General features: G+C 55.9%; 1 protein-coding gene across 1 annotated transcript in view; it reads right to left on the reverse strand.

The window, feature by feature from the left end:
- The window catches only part of OBSCN (obscurin, cytoskeletal calmodulin and titin-interacting RhoGEF), a 188,951-nt gene that overhangs the window by 63,661 nt on the left and 97,615 nt on the right, over positions 1 to 27,675 (reverse strand). Inside the window, 27 exon segments of the mRNA XM_057708594.1 lie at positions 60 to 323; positions 651 to 914; positions 1,487 to 1,750; positions 2,079 to 2,342; positions 4,065 to 4,328; positions 4,657 to 4,920; positions 9,506 to 9,769; positions 14,342 to 14,605; positions 14,930 to 15,193; positions 15,518 to 15,781; positions 16,106 to 16,369; positions 16,685 to 16,948; positions 17,062 to 17,328; positions 18,269 to 18,535; positions 19,067 to 19,339; positions 21,219 to 21,485; positions 21,748 to 22,014; positions 22,734 to 23,006; positions 24,063 to 24,329; positions 24,437 to 24,703; positions 24,800 to 25,066; positions 25,191 to 25,460; positions 25,663 to 25,929; positions 26,709 to 26,813; positions 26,911 to 27,072; positions 27,253 to 27,406; positions 27,520 to 27,632. Of these exon segments, the coding sequence (XP_057564577.1) occupies positions 60 to 323; positions 651 to 914; positions 1,487 to 1,750; positions 2,079 to 2,342; positions 4,065 to 4,328; positions 4,657 to 4,920; positions 9,506 to 9,769; positions 14,342 to 14,605; positions 14,930 to 15,193; positions 15,518 to 15,781; positions 16,106 to 16,369; positions 16,685 to 16,948; positions 17,062 to 17,328; positions 18,269 to 18,535; positions 19,067 to 19,339; positions 21,219 to 21,485; positions 21,748 to 22,014; positions 22,734 to 23,006; positions 24,063 to 24,329; positions 24,437 to 24,703; positions 24,800 to 25,066; positions 25,191 to 25,460; positions 25,663 to 25,929; positions 26,709 to 26,813; positions 26,911 to 27,072; positions 27,253 to 27,406; positions 27,520 to 27,632 (6,654 nt within the window).

A 27,675-nucleotide genomic window follows, 5' to 3' on the forward strand; every position in this document is an offset into this window, starting at 1 on the left:
CCATGAAGTCAATAATCAGACACCAAAACACAGCTCTGCTTGGCCACATGGGTCTTTACCCCTGACAGTGAGAGTGGCTGAGGTCCTCTCCTGCCCACATACGCACGAGTACTCCCCGGCATCCGCCACAACCAGGCCACGGATCTCCAGCTCACACACTGCCCCGTCCTGCCTCAGGATCACTCTGTCCCCAGTTCTGAGGGTCTCCGGCCCCTTCCTCCACTCCACGGGGGATGCCTTGCTCAGTTCACAGTGCAGTGTGGCCGTGGCCCCTTCCATGGCCTCTTCCTTCTTCAGACCCTTGGTGAACGTGGCAGGCAGGGCTGGAGATAGTCAGAAACACACAAATTCCATCACGCTCTCTGAACACACAGAAGGAACAAGACATGGACACTACATAGAGGACACAAAGCCCAACTGGACATGGACCACCTGCTGGGTGTGCCCAGGACACACTGAGGACTGTAACTTTAAAAGGTTCAACCTGCACATGTGCCACAAAAAACCAAGGAATATGACAGGGACAACAAAATAATTATGGAAGGAAAAGGGACAGCATAGTGAGAGAGCAGGGTAGGAAAGGGAACTGAGAGCACAGGGTGATGGGCAGCCCCCAAATGCCAGTCCACGTGGTCACATGTGGTCTTTACCCCTGACAGTGAGTGTGGCCGAGGTCCTCTCCTGCCCACACACACAGGAGTACTCCCCGGCATCCTCCTCGGTCAGGCCACAGATCTCCAGCTCACACACGGCTCCATCCTGCCTCAGGCTCACTCTGTCTCCAGCTCTGAGGGTCTCGGGCCCCTTCCTCCACTCCACGGGGGCCGCCTTGCTGAGCTCACAGTGCAGCCTGGCCGTGGCACCCTCTGTGGCCTCCTCCTTCCTCAGACCCTTTGTGAACTTGGTGGGAAGAGCTGTGAAGGTCAGAAAGATGCAAACACTATAATGTTCTCTAAACACACAGATTAGATAGGACATGGACATCACGAAGAAGACACAAAACCCTACTGGACACAGGCCACATGCTGGGTGTGACAAGCACACGCCATGGACTATGGCTTCCCTCAGCCCAGTCCACTCAAAGTGTGGCTGTGACACCTTCCACAGATTCCTCAGGCCTCATGTTTGTATGAACCTGATGGGCAGGGCTAAGAGGGTTGGAAGGTGTGGAGAACATCAGATTCTCTGGAGATTCTTGGGGAACAGTACATGACAAAACAGAGTAAAAGACACAGACTCCAACATGATACAGACTCCAACAGGATACAACACAGAACCTGCAGTGACATGGGGGTGGGAAGTAGCTCTGATGCTCATCTTTCATGGTTCACACAAGAGCTCTGGATAGACAAAGTAATTCCGCGTAGTTACGCTACAAGGGTGACAATGAGACCGGGAGGGGAGGTGGGATGAGAGCAGGGGGAGGCCATGAAGTCAACAACTGGACATCAAAACACAGGTCTGCTTGGCCACACGTGGTCTTTACCCCTGACAGTGAGAGTGGCTGAGGTCCTCTCCTGCCCACACACGCACGAGTACTCCCCGGCATCCGCCACAACCAGGCCACGGATCTCCAGCTCACACACTGCCCCGTCCTGCCTCAGGATCACTCTGTCCCCAGTTCTGAGGGTCTCCGGCCCCTTCCTCCACTCCACGGGGGATGCCTTGCTCAGTTCACAGTGCAGTGTGGCCGTGGCCCCTTCCATGGCCTCTTCCTTCTTCAGACCCTTGGTGAACTTGGCGGGCAGGGCTGGTGATGGTCAGAAACACACAAACTCCATCACGCTCTCTGAACACACAGAAGGAACGGGACGTGGACAGTACATAGAGGACACAAAGCCCAACGGGACATGGACCACCTGCTGGGTGTGCCCAGGACACACTGAGGATTGTGACTTTAAAAGGTCCAACCTGTACACGTGCCACACAGCAGACAGGGAACATTGCAGGGACAACAAAATAGTTACAGAAGGAAAAGAAACAGGACAGTGAGAGAGCAGGGTAGGAAAGGGAACTGAGAGCACAGGGTGATGGGCAGCCCCCAAATGCCAGTCCATGTGGTCACATGTGGTCTTTACCCCTGACGGTGAGTGTGGCTGAGGTCCTCTCCTGCCCGCACACACAGGAGTACTCCCCGGCATCCTCCTCGGTCAGGCCACAGATCTCCAGCTCACACACGGCTCCGTCCTGCCTCAGGCTCACTCTGTCTCCAGCTCTGAGGGTCTCGGGCCCCTTCCTCCACTCCACGGGAGCCGCCTTGCTGAGCTCACAGTGCAGCCTGGCCGTGGCACCCTCTGTGGCCTCCTCCTTCCTCAGACCCTTTGTGAACTTGGTGGGAAGAGCTGTGAAGGTCAGAAAGATGCAAACACTATAATGTTCTCTAAACACACAGATTAGATAGGACATGGACATCACAAAGAAGACACAAAACCCTACTGAACACAGGCCACATGCTGGGTGTGACAAGCACATGCCATGGACTATGGCTTCCCTCAGCCCAGTCCACTCAAAGTGTGGCTGTGACACCTTCCACAGATTCCTCAGGCTTCATGTTTCTATGAACCTGATGGGCAGGGCTAAGAGGGTTGGAAGGTGTGGAAAACACCAGATTCTCCAGAGATTTTGGGGGGACAGCACATGACAGGATGGAGTAAAAGACACAGACTTCAACAGAAAACAGGACAGAACCTGCAGTGACATGAGGGGTGGGAAGTAGCTCTGATGCTCGTTTTTCATGGTTCACACAAGAGCTTAGGAAAGAGGAAGGAATTCCGTGGAGTTACATGACAAGAGTGACACTGAGACCAGAAGGAGAGGTGGGATGAGTGCAGGGGGAGGCCATGAAGTCAACACTGGACACCAAAACACAGGTCTGCTTGGCCACATGGGTCTTTACCCCTGACAGTGAGAGTGGCTGAGGTCCTCTCCTGCCCACACACGCACGAGTACTCCCCGGCATCTGCCGCAACCAGACCACAGATCTCCAGCTCACACACGGCCCCGTCCTGCCTCAGGATCACTCTGTCCCCGGCTTTGAGGATCTCCGGCCCCTTCCTCCACTCCACGGGGGATGTCTTGCTCAGTTCACAGTGCAGTGTGGCCGTGGCCCCTTCCATGGCCTCTTCCTTCTTCAGACCCTTGGTGAACGTGGCAGGCAGGGCTGGTGATGGTCAGAAACATACAAACTCCATCACGCTCTCTGAACACACAGAAGGAACGGGACGTGGACAGTATATAGAGGACACAAAGCCCAACGGGACATGGACCACCTGCTGGCTGTGCCCAGGACACACCGAGGACTGTGACTTTAAAAGGTTCAACTTGTACATGTGCCACACAGACAGGGAACATGACAGGGACAACAAAATAATTACAGAAAGAAAAGGAACAGCATAGTGAGAGAGCAGGGTAGGAAAGGGAACAGAGCACAGGGTGATGGGCAGTCCCCAAATGCCAGTCCACGTGGTCACATGTGGACTTTACCCTTGACGGTGAGCGTGGCCGAGGTCCTCTCCTGCCCGCATACACAGGAGTACTCTCCAGCATCCTCCTCGGTCAGGCCACAGATCTCCAGCTCACACACGGCTCCATCCTGCCTCAGGCTCACTCTGTCTCCAGCTCTGAGGGTCTCGGGCCCCTTCCTCCACTCCACGGGGGCCGCCTTGCTGAGCTCACAGTGCAGTGTGGCTGAGGTCCCTTCTGTGGCCTCCTTGCTTCTCAGTCTTCCTATGAACTCAGCAGGCAGGGCTGGACAGGGTCAGACGAACACAGAACATCAGAGTCTCAGGAGAACATTGGACACAGGGTATGACAACAGAGGAAAAGACATGGGCTCCTACAGGACAACAGGACAGAACTTGCAGGGACACGAGGGGTGGGAAGTAGCTCAGATGCTAGTTTCTCGTGGTTCACACAACAGCTCAGGAAAGAGGAAGGAATTCCATGGAGTTATGTGAGGAGGGTGACACTGACAAGGAGGAGAGGTAGGATGAGTGCAGGAGGATGCCATGAAGTCAATAATAGGACACCAAAACACAGCTCTGCTTGGCCACATGGGTCTTTACCCCTGATGGTGAGTGTGGCTGAGGTCCTCTCCTGCCCACACACGCACGAATACTCCCCGGCATCCGCCACAACCAGGCCATGGATCTCCAGCTCACACATGGCCCCATCCTGCCTCAGGATCACTCTGTCCCCGGCTCTGAGGGTCTCCGGCCCCTTCCTCCACTCCACGGGGGATGCCTTGCTCAGTTCACAGTGCAGTGTGGCCGTGGCCCCTTCCACGGCCTCTTCCTTCTTCAGACCCTTGGTGAACTTGGCGGGCAGGGCTGGTGATGGTCAGAAACACACAAACTCCATCACGCTCTCTGAACACACAGAAGGAACAGGACGTGGACAGTACATAGAGGACACAAAGCCCAACGGGACATGGACCACCTGCTGGGTGTGCCCAGGACACACTGAGGACTGTGACTTTAAAAGGCCCATGCTGTACATGTGCCACACAACAGACAGGGAATATGACAGGGACAACAAAATAATTATAGAAGGAAAAGGAACAGGACAGTGAGAGAGCAGGGTAGGAAAGGGAACTGAGAGCACAGGGTGATGGGCAGCTCCCCAATGCCAGTCCACGTGGTCACATGTGGTCTTTACCCCTGACGGTGAGTGTGGCTGAGGTTCTCTCCTGCCCGCACACACAGGAGTACTCCCCGGCATCCTCCACGGTCAGGCCATGGATCTCCAGCTCACACACGGCTCCGTCCTGCCTCAGGCTCACTCTGTCTCCAGCCTTGAGGGTCTCAGGCCCCTTCCTCCACTCCACAGGGGCTTCCTTGCTCAGCTCACAGTGCAGTGTGGCTGTGGTCCCTTCTGTGGCCTCCTTGGTCTTCAGATCTTGGATGAACTGAGCAGGCAGGGCTGCAGAGGGTTTGATGGACAGAAACCATCAACCCCTCTAAAGGATTGAGGGTATGACCTGAACATTCAGTACGGAAATAGAAGCAGGACGGGTGGAAGAAGTGGGAGGAGGAAGACTAACACATGTGTGCCAGTGTGACCATCTTGTATCCTGCCCAGTGAGGTGCAGGGTGGCACGGTTCTAGTGCCATCCAGGCCCCTTGTCTTCTCAGAGGGCATCTGTCCTACCTACATCCTTTCATATTATCTAGTCGCTGACCTTATCTGCACTCAGAGTCCAAACCAGGCTCCTGCGGCTCACAACTCACACATGCAACAATGCAATGGACATCTCTCCTGGGAGAACCCCCAAGAGGCACCTTCCAGTCATGGCATCAAGTGCCCCACTGACAGCCCTCACTCATGCTCTGCATCCCAGGTAGAGCGTGAATCTAGCACCGCCCACACCTGCGCTCACTGCATGCCTTCCCTGCCCACATCACACCCCACCTCATCCACCTCACACACTCCTTTCCTGACCCCACTGGACCCCCACTCTCCTGCTTCAGATCTCCTAGACTCCAACGGATTCCAGTTGTGGCCTCCACACCACGCCCCTCACCCTCCATCCTGCAGTCCTCTCCTCCATTCCAACACAAGGCAAAGTGTGAATTTCACAAGGTATAGCTGACCAGAGCCCACCCCGGTTATATACCCTGCTTTGGGCTCAATCATGTCCCTCAAAGTTCATATGCTGGAGCCCTAAGCCCCAGGACCACAGAAGGGAGATGTATTTGGGGATGGGCTCTTTAAGGAGGTGACTGAGGTAAAAGGAGGTCACTGGGGTGGAACCTCAACCAACATGACTGGTGCCCTTATAAGAAGAGGATATCAGGACACAGATACACACAGAGCGATGACCATGTGAGAACATGGAGAGAAGGTGGCCATCTACACACCAAGCAGAGGGGTCTCTGGGGTAACCAGCCCTGCCCACACCTTGATCTCAGACTTCCAGCTTCTAGGACTGGGAGGAAAAAATTTTCTGATGTTTAAAGTCACTGTTTTGTTGTTAAGCTATTCAGAGTTTGGTACCAGTAGTGGGTTTCCACTGCAACAAATACTTAAAATTATGGACGTGGCTTTGGAACTGGGTAATGGGTGGCAACTGCAAGAGTGCTGAGGTGCGCATTAGATAAATCTAGACTGCCTTGAAGAGATTATTGGTAGAAATATAGATGCTAAAGGTGCTTCTAGTGAAGCCTCAGATGGAAATGAGCACTATGTTATTGGAAACTGGAAGAAAGGCAATTCTTTTCTAAAGTAGCAAAGAATTTGGCTGAATTGTGTCCCAGAGTTTTGTGCAAGGTAGAACTTACAAGTGACCTTGGATATTTAGCTGAGGTAATTCCTAAGCCAAGCACTGAAGGCACAGACTGATTGCTCCTTGTTGCTTATGGTAAAACGTGAGAGAAAATTGAGTTCCATCGAAGAAGGAAGTATTTAAGCAAAGGGAAACCAAAAGTTAAGGATTTAGAAAATTTTCAGCCCACTGAAGTTGCAAAAAATGAGAACACCTGTTCTAGAGAGAATACCAAGGGTGTGGCTGGAAAATCATTTGGTAAAAAGATTATGAGTATGAGCCCTGGATCCAATCAGCCATCTCAGCAAAAGCCAAGAATAGAGGGGGAATTACCCAGGAAGGCTGTGTGGAAGGCTCTCTTATTTGAAACCTCGGACTCCTGTGAATTGTAAAGGAGACCAACAAGGCTTTTGAGAATTTTATATCAGCAGAAACACTGCCAGCCATGACTTAATCAGACACAGAAGGGACAAAATGATGGAACCTTGGATTTCTATACGATAGGTCAATAAACATGTGTTTCCCTTCCAAGTTGGGAAGAATAATCCCAATGTTAATTCAGAGGTCAGAAGGGCTGCCACTACATCCATGGTCCCAGAGGGTGAGGCCACCTCTGCCCAGGGCCAAGGAGGTGAGGTCACCACTCTGGTGGGCCCCGAAGACAGAGCACTGAGCCAGAGAATCATTCTCCAGCCTTAAAATCTAACAGAATTTGTCCTACTAAGTGCTGGGTTTCTGTGGGACCAGTGGCCTCTTTCTTCTTTCCTATGTCTCTCTTTTGGAATAGGAATATCTATCCCATGCCTGTTCCACTGACGTATTTTGGAAGCGTAGAACTTTTCTGATTTCACAGGTTCACAGCGGGAGAGGGATTTTGCCTCAGGATGAATCGTACCTCCAGTCTCACACGCATGTGATTTAGATGAGATTTAGATTAGACTTTGGACTTAGCTTGACACTGGAATGAGTTAAAACTTTCAGGTTTTTGGGGATGGGGTAAATGTGCTCTGCATGTGAAAAGAACATGCATTTGATGGGGGGGGTGGTTTCAAGGGGACAGAGTATTATGGACTGAATCATGTCTTCCCTCAAATTCATATGTTTAAGTCTTAACCCCCAGGAACTCAAAATGTGAATTTATTTGGAAATAAGGTCTTATTTCAATCTGACTTAATAAGAAGAGGAGATTCAGTCTGACTTATAAGAAGAGGAGATTAGAACACAAGAATACACAGAGGATAACCAGGTGAGGACAAAGGGAGAAGACAGCCGTCTACAAGTCAAGGAGAGAAGCCTCAAAAGAAATCAACCCTACAGACACCTTGATCTTGGACTTCCAGCCTCCAAGACTGTGAAACAATAAATGTGTGTTGTAAGTCATCTGTATGTGGTATTTGTTACGCAGCCCACGCTTTCTGAGACAGAGCTCTTCAGAGGCTCCACACAATCTCCAAGGTCAATCAAATGCTGTTACCACACCCAGAAGGACATGGCCTGTCTGGCCACCTGCTCCCTGAGCCCACCAACACTACACCTCATTCCTGCTGTGCACATCTATCACTAATATGAATGACTGCACTCTACACCTGGGCCCAGAGCCCATGCATATCCACAGCCCCAGCCACATGCCAGTGGCCCAGAGCAGCTCTCTGGGACCATGATGCCTGGTTTGCTGGTGCATCCTTGAGAGGGGGCCATGGTTCTTGTACCACCCACTCCTTGGGTCTGTACCCGCAGGGTCTAGGCAGGGCTGGCCAGTGTGTTTGTGAGACAGATCAGACAGATGCTGTTGTAGCCCTGAGACGACAGTGACATTGGGAGAACACAGAACAGGTGGCAGAAAGAAGTCATTCAGGTGGCCACATGCAGTCTTTACGCCCAATGGCCAGCGAGGCCAAGGTCCTCTCCTGCCCGCACACACATGCATACTCCCCGGCACCTGCCACAACCAGGCCATATATCTCCAACTCACACACGGCTCCCTCCTGCCTCAAGCTCACTCTGTCCCTGGCTCTGAGGATCTCAGGCCCCTTCCTCCACTCCACGGGGGCTGCCTTGCTCAGTTCGCAGCGCAGTGTGGCTGTGGTCCCTTCTGTGGCCTCCTCCTTCCTCAGGCCCTTTGTGAACTTGGCGGGCAGGGCTAATCAGAAAGACACGCACACACAATCACACTATGAGCACACAAAAAAAACAGGATGTGAACAGCACAGAGGAAACACAAAATCCAAGCGCACATGGGCCACGTGCTAGGTGTCCCTCAGCCCAGCCCCTTCTGTGGACTCCTAAGGCCTAATACTTTGTATTAACCTGGTAGGCAGGGCTGGGGAGGGTCAGAATGACATGGAGACCATCAGATTCAGTGGAGAACTTTGGGGGCAGGACATGACAGGATGGAGGAAAACACACAGACTCCGACAGGACAACAGGACCGTATCAGTGGTGACACAAGGGGTGGGAAGTGCCTTAATTGCTGGTTTCTACTGGTTCATACAGCAGCCAACAAGGGTGGAGGGGGTTGCACGGCCTTATGGAAAGACAGTGGCACTGAGACAAGGAGAGAACGTGGAATGAATGCAGATGGAGGCCATGAAATCAACAACTGGACACCGAAACATGGCTCTGCCTGGTCGCACGACGTGGTCTTCACCCATGACAGTGAGCGTGGCCAAGGTCCTCTCCTGCCCGCACACACAGGAGTACTTCCCAGCATCCTCCATGGTCAGGCCACAGATCTCCAGCTCACACACAGCCCCACCCTGCCTCAGGCTCACTCTACTTCCATCTCAGAGGGTCTCACACCCCTTCCTCCAATCCACGGGGGCCATCTTGCTCAGCTCACAGCACAGTATGGCTGTGGTCCCTTCCGCAGCCTCTTCATTCCTCAGACCCTTTGTGAACTTGGGGACAGAGCTGAGGAAGGCTAAGAAGTCACTGAGAACATCAGACTCTCAGGAGGACTCTGTGTCCACGACACCACAAAACCCACACAAACTGCAAAAGACCACAGTATCAACAAGTGAACAAATGCACAGATGGTGATGGAGACACATGTCCCAGAGGAAACAGAGAACACAAAGCACTGGACATGACATCTGCTGGACAAGGAAACAGGAGCCATGAGACATCTGGGGGAACCCAGTTAAAAAGATACGGAAAGCCATGGGATCCTAAGGGGAGGTAGTGATATGGAGACAATATGCAGACATGAAGTCACAAGTCCACGTGGTCACATGTGGTCTTTACCCCTGACGGTGAGTGTGGCTGAGGTCCTCTCCTGCCCGCACACACAGGAGTACTCCCCGGCATCCTCCACAGCCAGGCCATGGATCTCCAACTCACACATGGGCCCATCCTGCTTCAGGCTCACTCTGTCCCCGGCTCTGAGGATCTCAGGCCCCTTCCTCCACTCCACGGGGGCTGCCTTGCTCAGTTCGCAGCGCAGTGTGGCTGTGGTCCCTTCTGTGGCCTCCTCCTTCCTCAGGCCCTTTGTGAACTTGGCGGGCAGGGCTGGGCGTGGTCAGAGTGATACAGAAAACATCAGACTCTCTGGAGAATTTGGGGGTATCAGGATGTGAACACTTGACAATGAAACACTCATGCTTTGGAGCAAATAAGGAATAAAAGCTTGGACCCACAGACACACGGGTAGGTAGCAGTGCTGGGGGAGTGGAGGGGACAGCCTAGGCTGAGCCCATCCAAATACAAACCAGCAAGGAAACAGAATCCTCAGTGAAGACCTCACGACATGGACAGACACATGGAAATGGCCACAGTGCCCATAGGATGGACGGAAAGGGACAGTAATTAGAAGGTATGTCTTCTCAGCATCTTCCATGACCCATTCTGCCTCAGAGTGTATGTGACACCAGATACAAGGGTCAGATCCCTTCCTCCACTCTAACATGCCAGGCTGCCCAGCTTATACCACACACCATGGCCACGGCCCCCTCCAGGCTTCCCTACGTCTTAGTGATTTTATGATCCTGGGGGATATAGCTGGGGACAAAGACACAAAAAGAGCCACCTAAACTTTCCCACAAGTTTGCACCAGCACTTCCCCCTTGTCAACTCTTGCTGCCGCTGGGGCCAGAGCCCAGGGCTGACTGGGCCTGAAAAGGACTGCCGGAGCAAGAAACACCACAGCCAGAAGGGAAGCAGAAGCCACCCTCCTCCTGGCCTGTCGTCCTGGAGCAGGTGTCCTTGGGGCCTGCGTACGCTTAGGAACAGCTCTCTTGGGCTGCTTGCAGCTGGTCAGCTCAGGTCCTCCGCTCCTCGGCCATTGGCGGTACCTCCTGCAGTGGAAGCTGCTCTTGACTGTGTGACAGGCCTCCAAGCCCACACCCTCTGTGGTTTCCTGGTGGGTCTGAACTGTGCGAGTGCCCAGTGTCTTTGTGCTGGAGATGCTGCGCTCCACTCATGAAGTTCAAGGTAGCATGGTGGCCTGGCCTCTCCCCAAAGATCTGAGTATCTGTGCACATGACAGCCCTGCCCAGCCTCCAGAATCCCCTTTACGGTCCACCTTGTCTTGTGAGCGGGGCCCAGCGGGGCCCAGGATGTGAGGTCCCTGTGCAACTGCAGAGCTGTCCCTTCTCCTCTGAGATGCCTCAGTGCCCCTTCATCAATGTTGCTCCCAGGACCCCCCAGGACATGGTAGGTGGCCTCATCCTCTGTCCCATCTGCTACCCCCACAGGAAGTGACCAGGCCCTGAGCAGGGCCCCTGAGGACCTGGACCCATGGCACAGGGACCTAACCTATCTTCAGGCCATGAGCCACCCCACAGCCAGGCCCCATCCTGAGTCCTCATCCCTGAGAGTCTCAGGCCCCTTCCACCACTACATGGGGCTGCCTTACTCAGCTCACAGCACAGCATGAATGTGGACATGGCCCCTCCCATGGCCTGCTCAGGCTTCATAACTTTTGTGAATTGGCTGGTCAGGGCTGGGGAAGGTCATATGGACATGTGGACCGCTGGACTCTGGAGCTTGCAGACAAGGAATGGGCCACAGACACTCATGCTGGCAACACAAACACCAGCTAGAAGGAGGCCCCCAGGGGACACCAGAGTAGGCTGCTCTGATGCAAGGGGACTCCCACTACCCCCCTTCAAGGAAGCCCACCCATCTGGCCGTCATCCACCCCACACAGGAAGTAGCCCTGTCGGCCCCTAAACCCAAGGGCCAGCCCTCCTGCTCTAGCTGACTGTGCCCCACCCTCAAACTGTGCCCTCTCATCCTGTATCCCAGGCACAGGTCACCACACCACACCTGATGGACACCCTTCCATGGCAGCTGCTTAGAGCCAGCTCACCTGCCACAGATGCCAGGCATGCACCCCAACTCCAGCATGGTGCCCACCTGCCCTTCCTGGGTCTGGCTCTGCTCCTCTATGCAGCTCTATCTACCTCTCCTTCCTTTCCTTCCATGGTCAAGCACTATCCACACCCACCACACCTCTACTTCACTCTCTACACCAAGATCTGACCTCCACCTCACCTCCTACCTCATCTCCACATCACCCTCGACAGGTGAGCAAACCTCACCCTCAACCCTCACACCTCCAATGGTCTATGTGTCCATCTGACCCACACCCAGCTCTCAATTCCACCTCACCTCCACCTCAAACTCCAAGTCACCTCCACACTCACATAACCACCACTTCAAACTCCACCTCATCTCCACACTCACCTTACCTCCACCTCAAACTCCCCCTCATCTGCACAGCCAACACACCTACACCTCACATTTCAAATCCTCTTCACACCCACCTCACCTCCACCTCACCCTCCAAATCCACCTCACCTCCACCACAAACTCCACCTCATCTCCAACTCACCTCACCTCCACCTCACCTGTCAACTCCACCTCTCCTCCGCCTCACCCCTACCTCAAACTCCACCTCATCTCTACATTGAACTCACCTCCACCTCAAACTCCACCTCATGTCCACACTCACCTCAACTCCACCTCACACTCCACCTCATCTCCGCACGCATCTCACCTCCACCTCAAACTACACCTCATCTCCACATTCACCTCACCTCCACTTCAAATTCCAACTCATCTCCACAGCCACCTCACCTCCACCACAAACACCACCTCATCTCCAACTCACCTCACCACAACCTCACCTCCGCCTCACCTGTCAACTCCACCTCTCCTCTGCCTCACCTCCACCTCAATCTCTACCTCATCTTCACACTCACCTCACCTCCACCTCAAACTCCATCTCAACTCCACACCCACGTCACCTTCATCTCACCATCCTCTTCCACCTTACCTCCACCTGAAACTCCAAGTCACCTCCACACTCACGTAACCTCCACCTCAAACTCCACCTCATCTGCACAGACAACTCACCTACACCTCACACTTCCTCTTCACACTCACCTCACCTCCACCTCACCCTCCAAATCCACCTCACCTCCATCTCACACTCCATCTCACCTCCACACTCACCTCAACTGCACCTCACACTCCTCATGTCTACACACACCTCACACTACACCTCATCTCCATACTCAACTCACCTCCACATCATACTCTGCTTCATCTACACGTTCACTTCACCTTCACCTCAAACTCTAGCTGATTTCTACACTCACCCACCTCCACCTCAAACTACACCTCATCCCCGCAGCTACATCACCTCCACCTCAAACTACACCTCTTTTCCACACTCACCTCAACTGCACCTCAAACTACACCTCATCCCCGCAGCTACCTCACCTCCACCTCAAACTACACCTCATCCCCGCAGCTACCTCACCTCCACCTCAAACTACACCTCTTTTCCACACTCACCTCAACTGCACCTCAAACTACACCTCATCTCCGCAGCTACCTCATCTGCACCTCAAACTCCACCTCTTTTCCACACTCACCTCAACTGTACCTCAAACTACACCTCATCTCCGCAGCTACCTCACCTCCACTTCAAACTCCACCTCCTCTCCACACTCACCTCACCTCCACCTCAAACTGCACCTCATCTCCACACACACCTCACCTGCATGTCACACTCCACCTCATCTCCACACTCACCCCATCTTCACCTCACCCCCACACCCAGCCTGAGATCTCCTAACAACCAGACTCTGGACAGCAGACCCTAGAACCTCCCCCCACAGCTCTCCCATTGCCTAGCATGCCTGTCCTTGCTTCCCTCTCTCAACACCCCTTTCGACATCCCACCCTCTGAGCCCCACTTTGATCTACTTCCTAGCTTTTCTCCTTGCATGCCCCCTTGAGAGGACCATAATTCCACTTTTATATTGTGTGGTTGCCTTCCTTCTCTCCTTCAGACATGAGCCTCTGAGGGCAGGGAGGACCAAATTCTCTGCTCTTTAGCTGAGATGGGCCCCAAAGAAGCAGGTGCAGGGAGAGTCATGCTGCAGGAATGCAGGAGACACAGAGAAGTGAAAGACTACACAGACAGGGCAGAGCTAGAGGACGTGATCAAGTCCTCAGACATGAGGCTGCTTCTCCATGTGTCCACACAGTCTTTACCCCTGATGGTGAGTGTGGCTGAGGTCCTCTCCTGCCCGCACACACAGGAGTACTCCCCGGAATCCTCCACGGTCAGGCCACGGATCTCCAGCTCACACACAGCTCCATCCTGCCTCAGGCTCACTCTGTCTCCATCTCTGAGGGTCTTGGGCCCCTTCCTCCACTCCACGTGGGCTTTCTTGCTCAGCTCACAGTGCAGTGTGGCCATGGTCCCTTCCATGGCCTCCTTGCTTCTCAGTCTTCTTATGAATTCAGTGGGCAGAGCTGAGGATGGTCAGACAGACAGACATCAGAGTCATGGAAGAACTTCAATGGCAGCACATGACAGGACAGAGGAAAAGACACAGACTCCAACAGGACAGAACATGCAGTGACACTAAGTGTGGGAAGTAGCTCAGATGCTGGTTTCTCGTGGTTCACAAAACAGTCCAGGAAGGAGGAAGGAATTTCCTGGAGTTATGGGATGAGGGTGACACCGAGAGGAGGAGGGCAGTGGGATGAGTGCAGGGGGACACCATGAATTCAATAATTAGACACCAAAACACAGCTCTGCTTGGCCACATGGGTCTTTACCCCTGACAGTGAGCGTGGCTGAGGTCCTCTCTTGCCCACACACGCACGAGTACTCCCCGGCATCCTCCACAGTCAGGCCACGGATCTCCAGCTCACACACAGCCCCATCCTGCCTCAGGATCACTCTGTCCCCGGTTCTGAGGATCTCCGGCCCCTTCCTCCACTCCACAGGGGATGCCTTGCTCAGTTCACAGTGCAGTGTGGCCGTGGCCCCTTCTGTAGCCTCCTCCTTCCTCAGACCCTTGGTGAACTTGCTAGGCAGAGCTGTAGATGGTCAGAAACACACAAACTCTATCACGCTCTCTGAACACAGAAGAAACAGGATGTGGACAGTACACAGAGGACACAAAGCCCAGTTGGACATGGATCACCTGCTGGGTGTGCCCAGGACACCCTGAGGACTGTGACTTTAAAAGGTCCAACCAGTACATGTGCCACACAACAGACAGGGAACATGACAGGGACAACAAAATAATTATAGAAGGAAAAGGAACAGCATAGTGAGAGAGCAGGGTAGGAAAGGAAACAGAGCAGAGGGTGATGGGCAGCCACCAAATGCCAGTCCATGTGGTCACATGTGGTCTTTACCCCTGATGGTGAGCATGGCTGAGGTCCTCTCCTGCCCGCACACACAGGAGTACTCCCCGGCATCCTCCACGGTCAGGCCATGGATCTCCAGCTCACACACGGCTCCGTCCTGCCTCAGGATCACTCTGTCTCCAGCCTTGAGGGTCTCAGGCCCCTTCCTCCACTCCACGGGGGCTTCCTTGCTCAGTTCACAGTGCAGTGTGGCCATGGCCCCTTCTGTAGCCTCCTCCTTCCTCAGACCCTTGGTGAACTTGCTAGGCAGAGCTGTAGATGGTCAGAAACACACAAACTCTATCACGCTCTCTGAACACAGAAGAAACAGGATGTGGACAGTACACAGAGGACACAAAGCCCAGTTGGACATGGACCACCTGCTGGGTGTGCCCAGGACACCCTGAGGACTGTGACTTTAAAAGGTCCAACCAGTACATGTGCCACACAACAGACAGGGAACATGACAGGGACAACAAAATAATTATAGAAGGAAAAGGAACAGCATAGTGAGAGAGCAGGGTAGGAAAGGAAACAGAGCAGAGGGTGATGGGCAGCCACCAAATGCCAGTCCATGTGGTCACATGTGGTCTTTACCCCTGATAGTGAGCATGGCTGAGGTCCTCTCCTGCCCGCACACACAGGAGTACTCCCCGGCATCCTCCACGGTCAGGCCATGGATCTCCAGCTCACACACGGCTCCGTCCTGCCTCAGGATCACTCTGTCTCCAGCCTTGAGGGTCTCAGGCCCCTTCCTCCACTCCACGGGGGCTTCCTTGCTCAGTTCACAGTGCAGTGTGGCCATGGCCCCTTCTGTAGCCTCCTCCTTCCTCAGACCCTTGGTGAACTTGCTAGGCAGAGCTGTAGATGGTCAGAAACACACAAACTCTATCACGCTCTCTGAACACAGAAGAAACAGGATGTGGACAGTACACAGAGGACACAAAGCCCAGTTGGACATGGACCACCTGCTGGGTGTGCCCAGGACACCCTGAGGACTGTGACTTTAAAAGGTCCAACCAGTACATGTGCCACACAACAGACAGGGAACATGACAGGGACAACAAAATAATTATAGAAGGAAAAGGAACAGCATAGTGAGAGAGCAGGGTAGGAAAGGAAACAGAGCAGAGGGTGATGGGCAGCCACCAAATGCCAGTCCATGTGGTCACATGTGGTCTTTACCCCTGATGGTGAGCATGGCTGAGGTCCTCTCCTGCCCGCACACACAGGAGTACTCCCCGGCATCCTCCACGGTCAGGCCATGGATCTCCAGCTCACACACGGCTCCGTCCTGCCTCAGGATCACTCTGTCTCCAGCCTTGAGGGTCTCAGGCCCCTTCCTCCACTCCACGGGGGCTTCCTTGCTCAGTTCACAGTGCAGTGTGGCCATGGCCCCTTCTGTAGCCTCCTCCTTCCTCAGACCCTTGGTGAACTTGCTAGGCAGAGCTGTAGATGGTCAGAAACACACAAACTCTATCACGCTCTCTAAACACAGAAGGAATAGGATGTGGACAGTACACAGAGGACACAAAGCCCAGTTGGACATGGACCATCTGCTGGGTGTGCCCAGGACACACTGAGGACTGTGACTTTAAAAGGTCCAACCGGTACATGTGCCACACAACATAACAGGGACAGCAAAATAATTACAGAAGGAAAAGGAACAGCATAGTGAGAGAGCAGGGTAGGAAAGGGAACTGAGAGCAGAAGGTGATGGGCAGCCCCCAAATGCCAGTCCACGTGGTCACATGTGGTCTTTACCCCTGACGGTGAGTGTGGCTGAGGTCCTCTCCTGCCCGCACACACAGGAGTACTCCCCGGCATCCTCCACGGTCAGGCCACGGATCTCCAGCTCACACACGGCTCCATCCTGCCTCAGGCTCACTCTGTCTCCAGCTCTGAGGGTGTCAGGCCCCTTCCTCCACTCCACAGGGGCTTCCTTGCTCAGCTCACAGCGCAGCGTGGCCATGGTCCCTTCCGTGGCCTCTTTGCTTCTCAGTCTTCCTATGAACTCAGCAGGCAAGGCTGCAACGAGGTCCGAAGGACACAAGACATCATCTTCATCCTCCCACCAAGGATGAATGGGGCTGTATGGAACTGTATAGGGTCACATGGGCAGAGTGGGTGAGGATGCCTACCCTTTACGGTGAGCCTGGCTGAGGTCGTCTGGTCCCCAAAGCTGCAGGAGTACTGCCCGCTGTCCTGAGGCCGCAGGTCCCGGACTACCAGTTCCAGCATGGTACCTTCCTGCCGCACGCTGTACTTGCCTCCAGGCCGCAGAACCTCATCTCCACGACACCACTCCACAGGCGTGGCCACCGATGACAGCACGCAGCGCAGGGTGGCAGCACCACCCTCCAGCATCTCCATGTCCTTCAGCCCCTCTCGGAACTGCACTGGCCGAGCTGCAGACAGGCACGAGCTCCACTCAGCCCTCACCCCACTGCCTCCTACAGGGGTCCCCCCTGTGGCTGAGCATAGCTGAGGGCAGTAGCTGCAGGGTGCAGGCAGGCCCACCTCACTGTCTACACTGGGGGCTAGCGACGGTGACCTCAAGACTTCTGCCTCTCCAGGAGGGTGAGCCAAACAGCAGGAAACAAAGAAGGGTGGAGAGTTATGGGCTACACTGTGTCCCCAAAGTCCTCTGTTGGAGCCCTAACCCTCAAGACCTCAGAATGGGGCCGGATTTGGAGATGGGGGTCTTTAAAGCGATGACCAAGATAAAATTAGGTCACTAGAGTGGGTCTTAATCCCTTATCGTTAGTGTCCTTATAAGAAAAGGAGATGAGGACACAGACACACACAGAGGGATGAACACATGAAGACACAGGGAGAAGACAGCCCTCTACACGCCAAGGAGAAAGGCCTCAGGAGAAACCAGGCCTTCCAACACCTTGATCTCAGACTTCTAGTCTCCAGAACTGGGAGACAATAAATGTCTGTTTTTCACGCCACTCAGTGTGTGGTATTTGTTACCCAGGCCAAGCTGACTGAGACAGCTGGAGATAAGCCAAGCCAGGAGAAGGGAAACACGGTGATGTCAGAACATAAGACCAAGTGAGGAATGAAGTAAAGAAGAGACTGCTGGTCAGAAGACCAAGACAGGGTGAGGGGGACACCCAGGAGAGCAGCAGACCCCCGGAGATGGGGGTTACGGAGCAGAGCGAGATGGACAAACTGCTGGAAAGATACAGGCAGACAGAAGGAGCCTCAGAACACCCCCCACACACCCACCCACAGAAACACAGAGGACAGAGACAGCAAGGGCCGGACAGAGTCCTGGAGCCCCCTTGCCCTTAGCAGGACAAGAAATATGGGTGCCCAGCACCCCCTCCAGGAGCTCACCATGGACCCTGACAATGGAGCTGGTCCAGGCACCCCCAGCCTCACACTTGTAGCGCCCGCTGTCCTGAAGGGTGGTGTCGGTGATGACCAGTTGGGCCCAGCGGCCCTCGTAGGTCAGCCGGCACCGGGCCGACGGCCGCAGGGCCTTCCCGTCCTTGGTCCAGCACACAGGGGCGTCTGAGGCAGCAGTCTCACAGACCAGGGTCAGATCCTCCCCTTCCGTGACGGTGGCATCTGTGAGCTCCTGGGAGAAAGCACTTGGCTTCTCTGGAGACAGAGAGGGATGCATAAGACTTTTGGGGGCTCCTGCAGGAGAAGCCCCAGGTCTCGCTGCAGACCAGGCAACACTCCTAGTCAGTACCCACCTGCCCGCCTCAGGCTGGGCTGCACACAGTGCTGCCCTGGGAACGGGACAGGCTCCGTGTGGCTCCACACACCAGAGGGGTGGGGCTCAGAGGGGTGGGGCTCAGAGGGGTGGGGCTCAGAGGGGTGGGGCTCAGAGGGGTGGGGCTCAGAGGGGTGGGCCCAGCCCCCACCCCAGCCCCCACCCCAGCCCCCACCCCAGCCCCCACACCGACCTTGAGTTCACCTCTGCATACCATGTGCAACAACACATCTTGAAACAGCATCACGCAGCCGCCCAAGCCCCGCTCCCTGCCATCCAAGGCTCCAGCCCATGAGAATCCCATGGTGCCTTCTCTTGGCCCCGCGTGCAGCCAAGCCACCATCTCGAGGGTGCATGTTTAGTCCCATGCACTGGCCCCCACCACAGCACTGGACACTGGGCATGCAGCCTACCTGTGACCCTCAAGGCAGCTGAGGTCCGCTGGTCTCCAGCCTCAAAATGGAGGGTGCCCGAGTCCTTGAGCGCCAGCTGCCGCAGGGTGAGCACATGGTAGCCGCCTGGCTGGGCCTCGATCTCATTGAGTTCGTTGGCAGACAGGGGGGTTTTGTCCAAGAACCAGTGGACGGGCTTGTAGTCGGCAGGGGAGATACGGCAGCAGAAGGTGGCTGAGGAGCCCTCCCGCACCTCCACGTCCTCCAGGTCCTCCAGGATGAGCACTTTCTGGCCTGCAGCGACACAAACGGGCATGTCAGGGAGCCTCCGGCCAGCTGCCGAGGGAAACAAGGTGCTCCCCAAGACCTGGGGGGGGGGGGGGGTCGGCTCACAGCAGGGAGCGAGGAAACGGCTGTAATGGACTCCGAATGACAAAATATAAAACAGTATGTGGGTCCGAGCTGAACTGTCCAAAAGTATTTGTTTTAGATCCACCAATGAGCCCCCAATCCACCCCTGGGGTCCTTCTGCAGAGCACATGCGGTGACCCGCGGCAAGGGCCCTCCATCAAGCTGTGCTCCTTAGCCTGTCTATGCCAGCTATGCCTGTCACAGAAATCACTTAACACAATTAAATTTTGTATTAACAGAAGAAATAAGTGTGACAAAAAAGACGCACGGCTATGATAACATTTAAATCGGATGCTCTGGAGGACTGACAACGTGAATCGCTAGAAAAAGTTTTTTGCTGCTGCCTTAGGTATGGTGAAAGCTTAGGAAGAAGTTATAAATATAGAGACAGATTGCATAAGGACTCAAGGATGAGAAAAAAAATCCAATGACACAGTTATTTTCATGTATTTCCTCGTAGCTTTTTTCTGTATATTTTAATGGAGTAGAGATTGTAATGCTATTACAATTTTCTAGCCTGCTTTTCACACTCAAAACTATTCTATAAACATGAAAAACATTGCCATAAACATGATTTAAATTTCTAGATAAAAATGCATCATTTTGGAGAACCATTATTCACTCTCTAAAGAGTGAATTAATGATCAGGTAGGATACCACACTGGTTCTCAGTATTTCATGCTATTTTTTGTACTATTCTACTTGTGGAAATAAAAATATGGTTAGAGCTGAAAAATTTAAAAAAAAGAGAGAGACAGATTGGCCTCCAGATTCCTTCTGCACTCATAGGTGTCTTAAAGCTTTTGCACACCAGAAAGCATAGATGACACATCAGGAGGGCCACGTATACACAAGGAGACAAGGAATCCTGATTCGTGAACTGACACACAAAGGAAAGGCTCTGGCTGACACTACTAGACTGGCACAAGTCTGTGTGTTTTAAATTTTTTAAAGACCATATGTTGTTATTATGGGACACTCGCTTTAACTGACTTTTTTTAAAGTATGAGCATCTATTGGGTTGGCCAAAAAGCTTGTTCCGGTTTTTCCGTAACATCTTAAGTGGTGCTTCTACTGCACTAACAAAATGTTTTCCCTGAGCTCAGTGGATTCACTGTACTTCACTGAAAAAGAGGAAAAAATCAAGTGTGAAGCTTCTTTGTTATCCTGTTAGTTTTTTTCTTTGGATAGACCCCAGGAAGGACCTCCAGCTGACTTCACTCTGGACACCGGCCCTGGGATCAGGAGGGCTGGGTTCAACCCTGCCCTTGTCCTACAACTGTGGACCTACCAGCAACCCTGAGGAAAGCCCCAGTTTCCTCATCTGTGAAGTGGGAGAATGATAACCCTCACCCTGCCTGCCAGGTGAGAACTGATGCTCAAACTCAAAGACTTCCCCAAGCCGGTCTCCTTCCACAGGGACAGAGGTGCTACATCCACATGTTAAGTACATGCAGAGCTCACACTTGGGCACACATTGGCAGGGCTCCGAGAAACGTTCATCCAGCAAATGAATGCACAAATATATGACACCTGCAGACTCATTTACACAAGGCCCACCTGGGAGGGCCACAGACACCACCACTCAGGACAACCCCCTGTGGAGATGGGGAAATCCAAGCTGGGTTTGTCCAGGGCCAGGCAGAGCTCTGATCTCTGCCCACCTCCAAGTCTACTTTAAACAAAGCTTACACCCGAGCACACCACGGGCCTTAAAATCTAGTGTTCAAATGAGAGCAAGAGCATGGTGCCCGGGCCTAACCTTTCACCAGGAGCCGAGCCTGGGACTGGGCCTGGCCGATGTCACAGATGTAGGTGTCGCTGTCCGCCTTCTCCAGGGCAGTGATGGTGAGCCTCAAGGTTAGGCCCTCCTGGCTGGGGGCATGCTTCTCCGAAGCTCGCAGCTCTGTGAAGCCCTTGCGCCAGGTCACGGAGGCCGCGGGGCGCTCCGTCTTGCAGGCGAACACGGCTGTGCCCCGCTCCTCCACCTGCAGGTTGGCCAGCTCCTCCGTGAACCGGTTTGGCTTTTCTGGGGGATGGGCGAGAACGGATGGGAGGCTGAGGCCTGTGCAGACCCCATGCAGGCCTCCAGGACAGGAAATCACTCCCATCAGAGGTGGTTCTCCCGGCCCACCCACAGAACCTCGGGGACTGGGGAGAGCCCCTTCCCTGCTGGGGGCCCCCCTGTTCCTGCCTGGGACAGAACAGCTGAGGCTCCAAGGGGGCAGCCCCAAGCCACACAGAGGAAGGGAAGCCACAGCGGCTGTCCCAGGGTCTCTCATAGGGGTTACCTTCCACTCGGAGGCTGGCTGTGCTTTTGGAAGCCTCCGTCTCGCACGTGTACTCGCCCGAATCTTTGAGTGAGGCTGCATGGACGACCAGCGTGGCCTGAGTGCCTTCGGTGAGCAGCTCATACTTCTGACTCTTGCGAATGGCCTTCCCGTCCTTCAGCCAGCGCACTGGGGTCCCTTCCTGTGACAGCTCACACCTGAGCACCACATCCTCACCCAGCATGGCCTGCTGGTCTTCCAGGGGCTTCATAATGTCGACTGGCCTCTCTGAAAAGAACAGAGATGGTGGCCCATGAGGCATGGCCACAGCTCTACCGACGGCTATGGCCCTAGCCATGCCTGCGGTGAGGGCAGGTCAGGCATTCAGGAAGCTTCAGGGTCTGGAAGCTGGGACCACAGAACCTACAGCTCCAAAACTTCCAACTCTGGAACCTCAGACCCAGGGGCCTCAGAGCCCTGAAATGCCAGGAGAGGACCCTAGGAGGGAGGTATGTTAGACCACAGAATCTTATGTTCTCGGCACTGTTCAGAGTTCTGTGACCCAAAGCATGGCCATGGGCTGGTACTGACTATGGCTTGAGCTTCACCCATTGGCACCAAGTATTTATGCTGGAAGTAGGAGCTCAGAAATGCCAATGGCAATTTCACTGGCTCCATGAGCCACGCACTGTAGGAGCTACCATGAGAGTCAAACCATGGACTGAAGAACAGAAACCCTGCTCCTGCCCGAAGACTCCAGAACGTCATCCTAGAGAGTAAGCCCCCTGGATGACCAGAACCCCCCAGCACTCCAACAGATGCCCCTGGGTGCCAACCAAGGGCTGGGGAGACAGTCCCCAGATGCGCCCCCTGGCAGCTTCCAAGCCCAAGGCCCCCGTTCCAGGCTGCCTGGGGAGGGCCCAGGTTCAGCAGCTCCCAAACCAGGCCCTGGAGACAGACCCCCCCCCCGCCCCAGCCAGTGAGTTCCCACCGCCGCCATCGCCCACCTCTGACGATGAGCGAGGCCTTGGAGGTGAGGCCCCGCACAGAGAAGACCACCTCCCCAGCGTCACTTGGACCAGCGTCTCGGACAGCCAGAGTATACTTGCGGCCCTGGCGTGTGGCGTGGAAGCGGCCAGAGCTGCCCACGGTCTTCCCACCAACCGTCCACACAGCCACATCGCCAGTGTTCTCGTGGGACAGGACGCACTCGAAGCTGCAGCTCTCGCCCTCCAGCACCTCCACTGTCTTCAGCCTCTTGGTGATGCCCACGTGCAGCTCTGTGGGCCAAGGAGACAGCCGTCACGCCAGCCAGGCCCACGGAAGCCTGCCCCTCGAGACAGGCACTGTCAAGCCTGCAGCAGCCCCAGGCCAGACCCCCGGAGGGGCAAGACCAGCCACAGGACCTGCATATCTACCCTCCCCAACCCCACTCCCAGAGGGCCTGCCGCCCCTCTCAGCAAATGCCCTCTTGGCCTCCAGCTGCCCACACCCTGGTGTTTGGATGACCAGGGCAGCCGCCTTCATCTTTGCTATAGAACAACGTGGACAGAATAAGCACCACACACAGTTGGCACTGGCTTATATGCCCCAGAGGAAGGACAGGTACCCAAAATGAAGAGGAAATCCAGCTCTAGGACAACCTCACCACACTGCCCTCCCTTTCCTGTCCTCTTCCTGTCTCATCGCAAACTGGCCAGACCATCAGGGACCAGCCACAGGGTCACAGGGCAGCACGCCTGCCATGCACACGAGAGAGAGCAGGGCTATGGGAGTGGAGGCGGGACAGTGACGCACACAGGACATCAGGCATCCACCCTGTGGTCGGGAAACCAGGCCCAGACTGGGAGGGGCATGTGAAAAGCATGTGGCCTGCCCACAGCCACCTTCCCCAGGCTGTGCGTGGCCTGGGAGCCCTACTGGGGCACCCCCTGCCTGATGTCTCAGCGTCTCCCACGTGCCAACTCCAGGAGGCTCTCCTGACCACCCCCTCTGTGGCCCCTGTACCTGCCCATACACACCCCCTGGAGCAGAGTTAATGTTTCCAGCCTCTGTGGAATCCTTTACACCTTGGGACTCTATCAAGCAGGGCCAGTCCAGTCTCCCAAGCTTTGCTCTGTTGTCCACCATCCCTGGCCCACCTGCCTACGCCTGAGCCTCTTAAGACCTTGTCTAGCTCGCTCCTTCAGGAGCCTGCCCTGACCTCTCCTGGCTCCACAGAGAAGAAGCCCCTGGCCTCGGAGAGTGGGTGGGTCCCCCAGGCGGAGGCACCCCCAGCCCAGAGCCATGCCCCCAGTGTCCTGGCCCCACCACCTAGAGCCGGCCGCAGCACGCACCGTGCACGCTGACTTGGGCGCGGGTCTCATCGGTGCCCACGTCGCACGTGTACAGGCCAGCATCGTCGCGGCTCAGGTCATGCACCACAAGTCCCCGAGTGCCCGCTGTGTCCTGGAAGTCATACTTGTCACTGGGGCTCAACTCCACGCCGTCCTTTCGCCACACCACATGGGCCTGGTGGTCAGAGACTTCACACTGCAAGGCCAGCGTGCCCCTCTCCTCCACGGACACGTCATCCAATGCCTTCAGGAACACCACCGGCTTCCCTGCAGGGAGGGTGTGGGCAACTAAGGGGACAAGTTGCCACCTCCAGCCCCCAGGGTGCCAGCTGCACATCCCAGGGGTCCCCACAGACCCCACAGGGACACCTCACCTTTGACCTCCAGGCGGGCCGAGGCCTTAACCTTGGGGGAGGAGGCACATACAGTGCCCGTGTCAGCCCGCTGGACCTGCTTCAGGACCAGCGTGTGGCGGCGGCCCTCATGCTTAATCTCGTGGAAGCTGTCGTTATACAGCGGCGTCCCATTGAGCGACCACTCCAGCTCCTCGTCCTCATGGGACAGCTCGCAGGAGAAGCAGGCAGAGCCCTCCTCCGTGACCTCCAAGTCCTGCAGTGGCTGCATCACCGTCACCGCCCGCACTGCCGGGAGCACACCAGGCAGCTCAGCGCGACCGCCATCACCACCTCCCCTGGAGACCCCCTGCTGGCCCTGCGCCCCACCCCCTCGCTCCGTACCTTCCACGGTGACCTCAGCGCTGCTCTGGGCGCTGCCGGCCTGGCACCGGTAGACACCAGCATCCGCGGGTGTGAGCCGCAGGACGCGCAGCTCCGCCATGTGGCCCTCCAGCCTCATCTTGAACTTGCCAGACGGCGCCAGGGGCGTCTCCTCCTTGTACCACTGCACGGCCTTGGGGGGTGGCTTGAAGTCACAAGACAGGACTACCGACTGCAGCTCGCGCCCCACCTTGGGCTCCAGGGGCCGTGTGAGCACCACGGGAATGTCTGTGGCGGAGGAAAGAGGGAAGCCCTGTGCAAAGTGGGCCAGACCACGAGGCCAAAACACCTGCCCCTGCCCTGCCCGGGCCCCTGTCCAGCCGCAGCCAACCGGTCCGGGGCGCACTTTCACCTGAGACGACCAGGCAGGCGGTGGAGCGTGATTTGCCAATGGTGAAGTGCACCGGCCCCGTCATGGTGGAGCAGGTACGTCGCAGGGTCAGCCGATGCACGGTGCCCTCCTGTTCTATTCCCACGTCAGCCCCCGCCTGCAGCACCGTCTTCCCCAGGAGCCACTTGGCTGGCCGCACCGAGGGGATGGAGGTCTCACACTCGAACCAGGCCGGGGCAGGCTCCAGCACCGTCACATCCTGCAGGCCCCGCACGATAGTGATGGACTGCTCTGTGGGCGAGGGGCCGGTCACTGGGGCAGTCCCGAGGGAGGATCACCAGGCACCCCCCTCAGGCGTGCTCACATCCTCCCTGGGGTGCCCCGACGCCCCCGGTCAGGTCCTGCTCAATCCTGGCCGCCTCCAAGTGCCACAGGCTGTGACCCCTCCCCCGGGGGAAACGAGGAGCCGCTGCCCACCCGGCCCTGTCCGAACCTTCCACAAAGAACTGGGCACTGGTCTGAACGTCGCCGGCATCGCAGGTGTAGGTGTCCTCGTCCTCAGGCTGGACGGCGTGGATGACCAGCTTGCGGTAGAGGCCGTCACTGACCATCTCATACTTGGCCCCAGGCTGCAGTTCCACGCCACCCTTGAACCACCGCACCTGGGCGCTGGCCCTCGACATCTGGCACTCGAGCACGCCGCGGTGCTTCTCCATCGCGATCTTGTCCCGCAGTGGGCGCAGGATGGACACTGGCAGCTCTGCGCGTACACCCAGCAGGGTCAGGGCGGGCTCACAGGGATCCCAAAACCCCAGGGCTGAATGCTCTGGCTGTGCATCTTCCCACCAGCCAGGCTGGGACGTCGTGCTCCGAGTACACAGCCCATGCCTGCCCACCCACCAGAGCCAGTGGGTAGTTAGGCTGGGTGTCGCCCTTGGGCTGGTCTGGGACGTGCTGCTCACATCTGACCACAAGGACAGTGGGCACACCCACACGCCTGCCACCATCCAGGGAGCCCCCATCACGCACATGCCTGCCCCGTCCCCCGCCCACCCATCCTCTCGCCACACAGCCGCCCCCTCATCCTGCACACCCTTGAATCCCTTGCACCCTACCCTAACCTTATGCATCCAAGCACCCCCACACCCCTGCCGCCTACCTGTCCCTGGACCCTTTCTCCCTCGTGCCCCGCAGCCACTTTGACTGTCATCAAGGCCACCAGGTAAAGCCTTGAGAGCTCACCCACTACCGAGACCTCACACCCTTTCTCTCCAGCACCTGCAACAGCTCCAGGAGGGAGAATTCACTGGTGCCTCCATTTTAAACAAAGAAGGAGACCCCAAGGCTGCTACCCCCAGACCACTTTCTTCCTGCCAAGGAGGGAACACCCCCTTTCCCTCCTCCTGGGTCACTGCTGTCCTCATTCCAGGAGGGACCCCAAGACAGGGACAGCTGGCCTTTCAGCCCTGTGAGACTCAGCACACATGTTTGCTCACACACACGCTGTCCAGACCATGCCCTGTCCTGAGCCGCTGTTACCTTTCACCCGGAGCTGGGCTCGTGATTCTGCATGGTCTGCTACGAATTTGATTTCCCCTGCATCTTCTACCAGGACCCTCCGATAGATGAGAGTATATTTTCTTCCTAGGAACAAAGGCCACTCAGCACTAAAGGGAGGGGCAGCCAAGGGGCGGAAGTGGTGAGAAGCCCTCCTGAAGCCCACCCACTGCCCTGGTCTCACCTTCCTGACGGATCCGTACATTGTCACTGGGCCGAAGCTTACTGCCCTCCCGGAACCACTGGGCAGGCACCTCGTCATGGGAGACCTCGCAGGAGAAGGTGGCGCCCTCCTTCTCCATCACTTCCACGTCCTCCAGGGGCCTCACGATCTGGATGTTTCGGCCTGGGGAAAGAAGCAGGCCTTGCTACACCCTGATGCACAGAGCTATCAGACAGCCACCCCCGCAGCTTGCTGAGAGGGTAGAGGATGGCTGGGGCACGGACTGAGCCAGAGGGCCAAGCGCTTGCTGGGGGATGCCGTGGGGGGCCAGGAGGTTCTTTCGCCCACCCACCCAGCCCTCACCTTGCACCTTCAGGGAGGCTGAGCTCCGAGCATCGTGGGCATCACACACATACACGCCCTGGTCCCCAGGCTCACATCGGTAAATGATGAGACTCCTGCAGGCCCCCTGGGCCACCATGCCCACGGTCTTGCTCACTCGCAGCTCCACATCATCCTGTGGAGGAATGAGGCCAGGTCAAGTGCTGGAACGGCCCAGCAGAGTGGTCCCACTCCTGCCCACCCACGTGAGAGGCGAGAGGGGGCAGAGGAGTCCAGGTTCTCAGGCACCTTCAACCAGCGCACATCCACATTGGGGCGTGAGAGCTCACAGTCCAGGACCACCTTGTCCTTTTCCGTGGCCACCACGTCCTGCAGAGGGCGGCTGAATGTCACAGGCAGCTCTGGGGAGACAGGAGAAGGGTGGTGAGAAGCAGGGCCTCTGGG

This window comes from Hippopotamus amphibius, chromosome 15, assembly GCF_030028045.1.
Source record: "Hippopotamus amphibius kiboko isolate mHipAmp2 chromosome 15, mHipAmp2.hap2, whole genome shotgun sequence".
NCBI lineage: Eukaryota > Metazoa > Chordata > Mammalia > Artiodactyla > Hippopotamidae > Hippopotamus > Hippopotamus amphibius.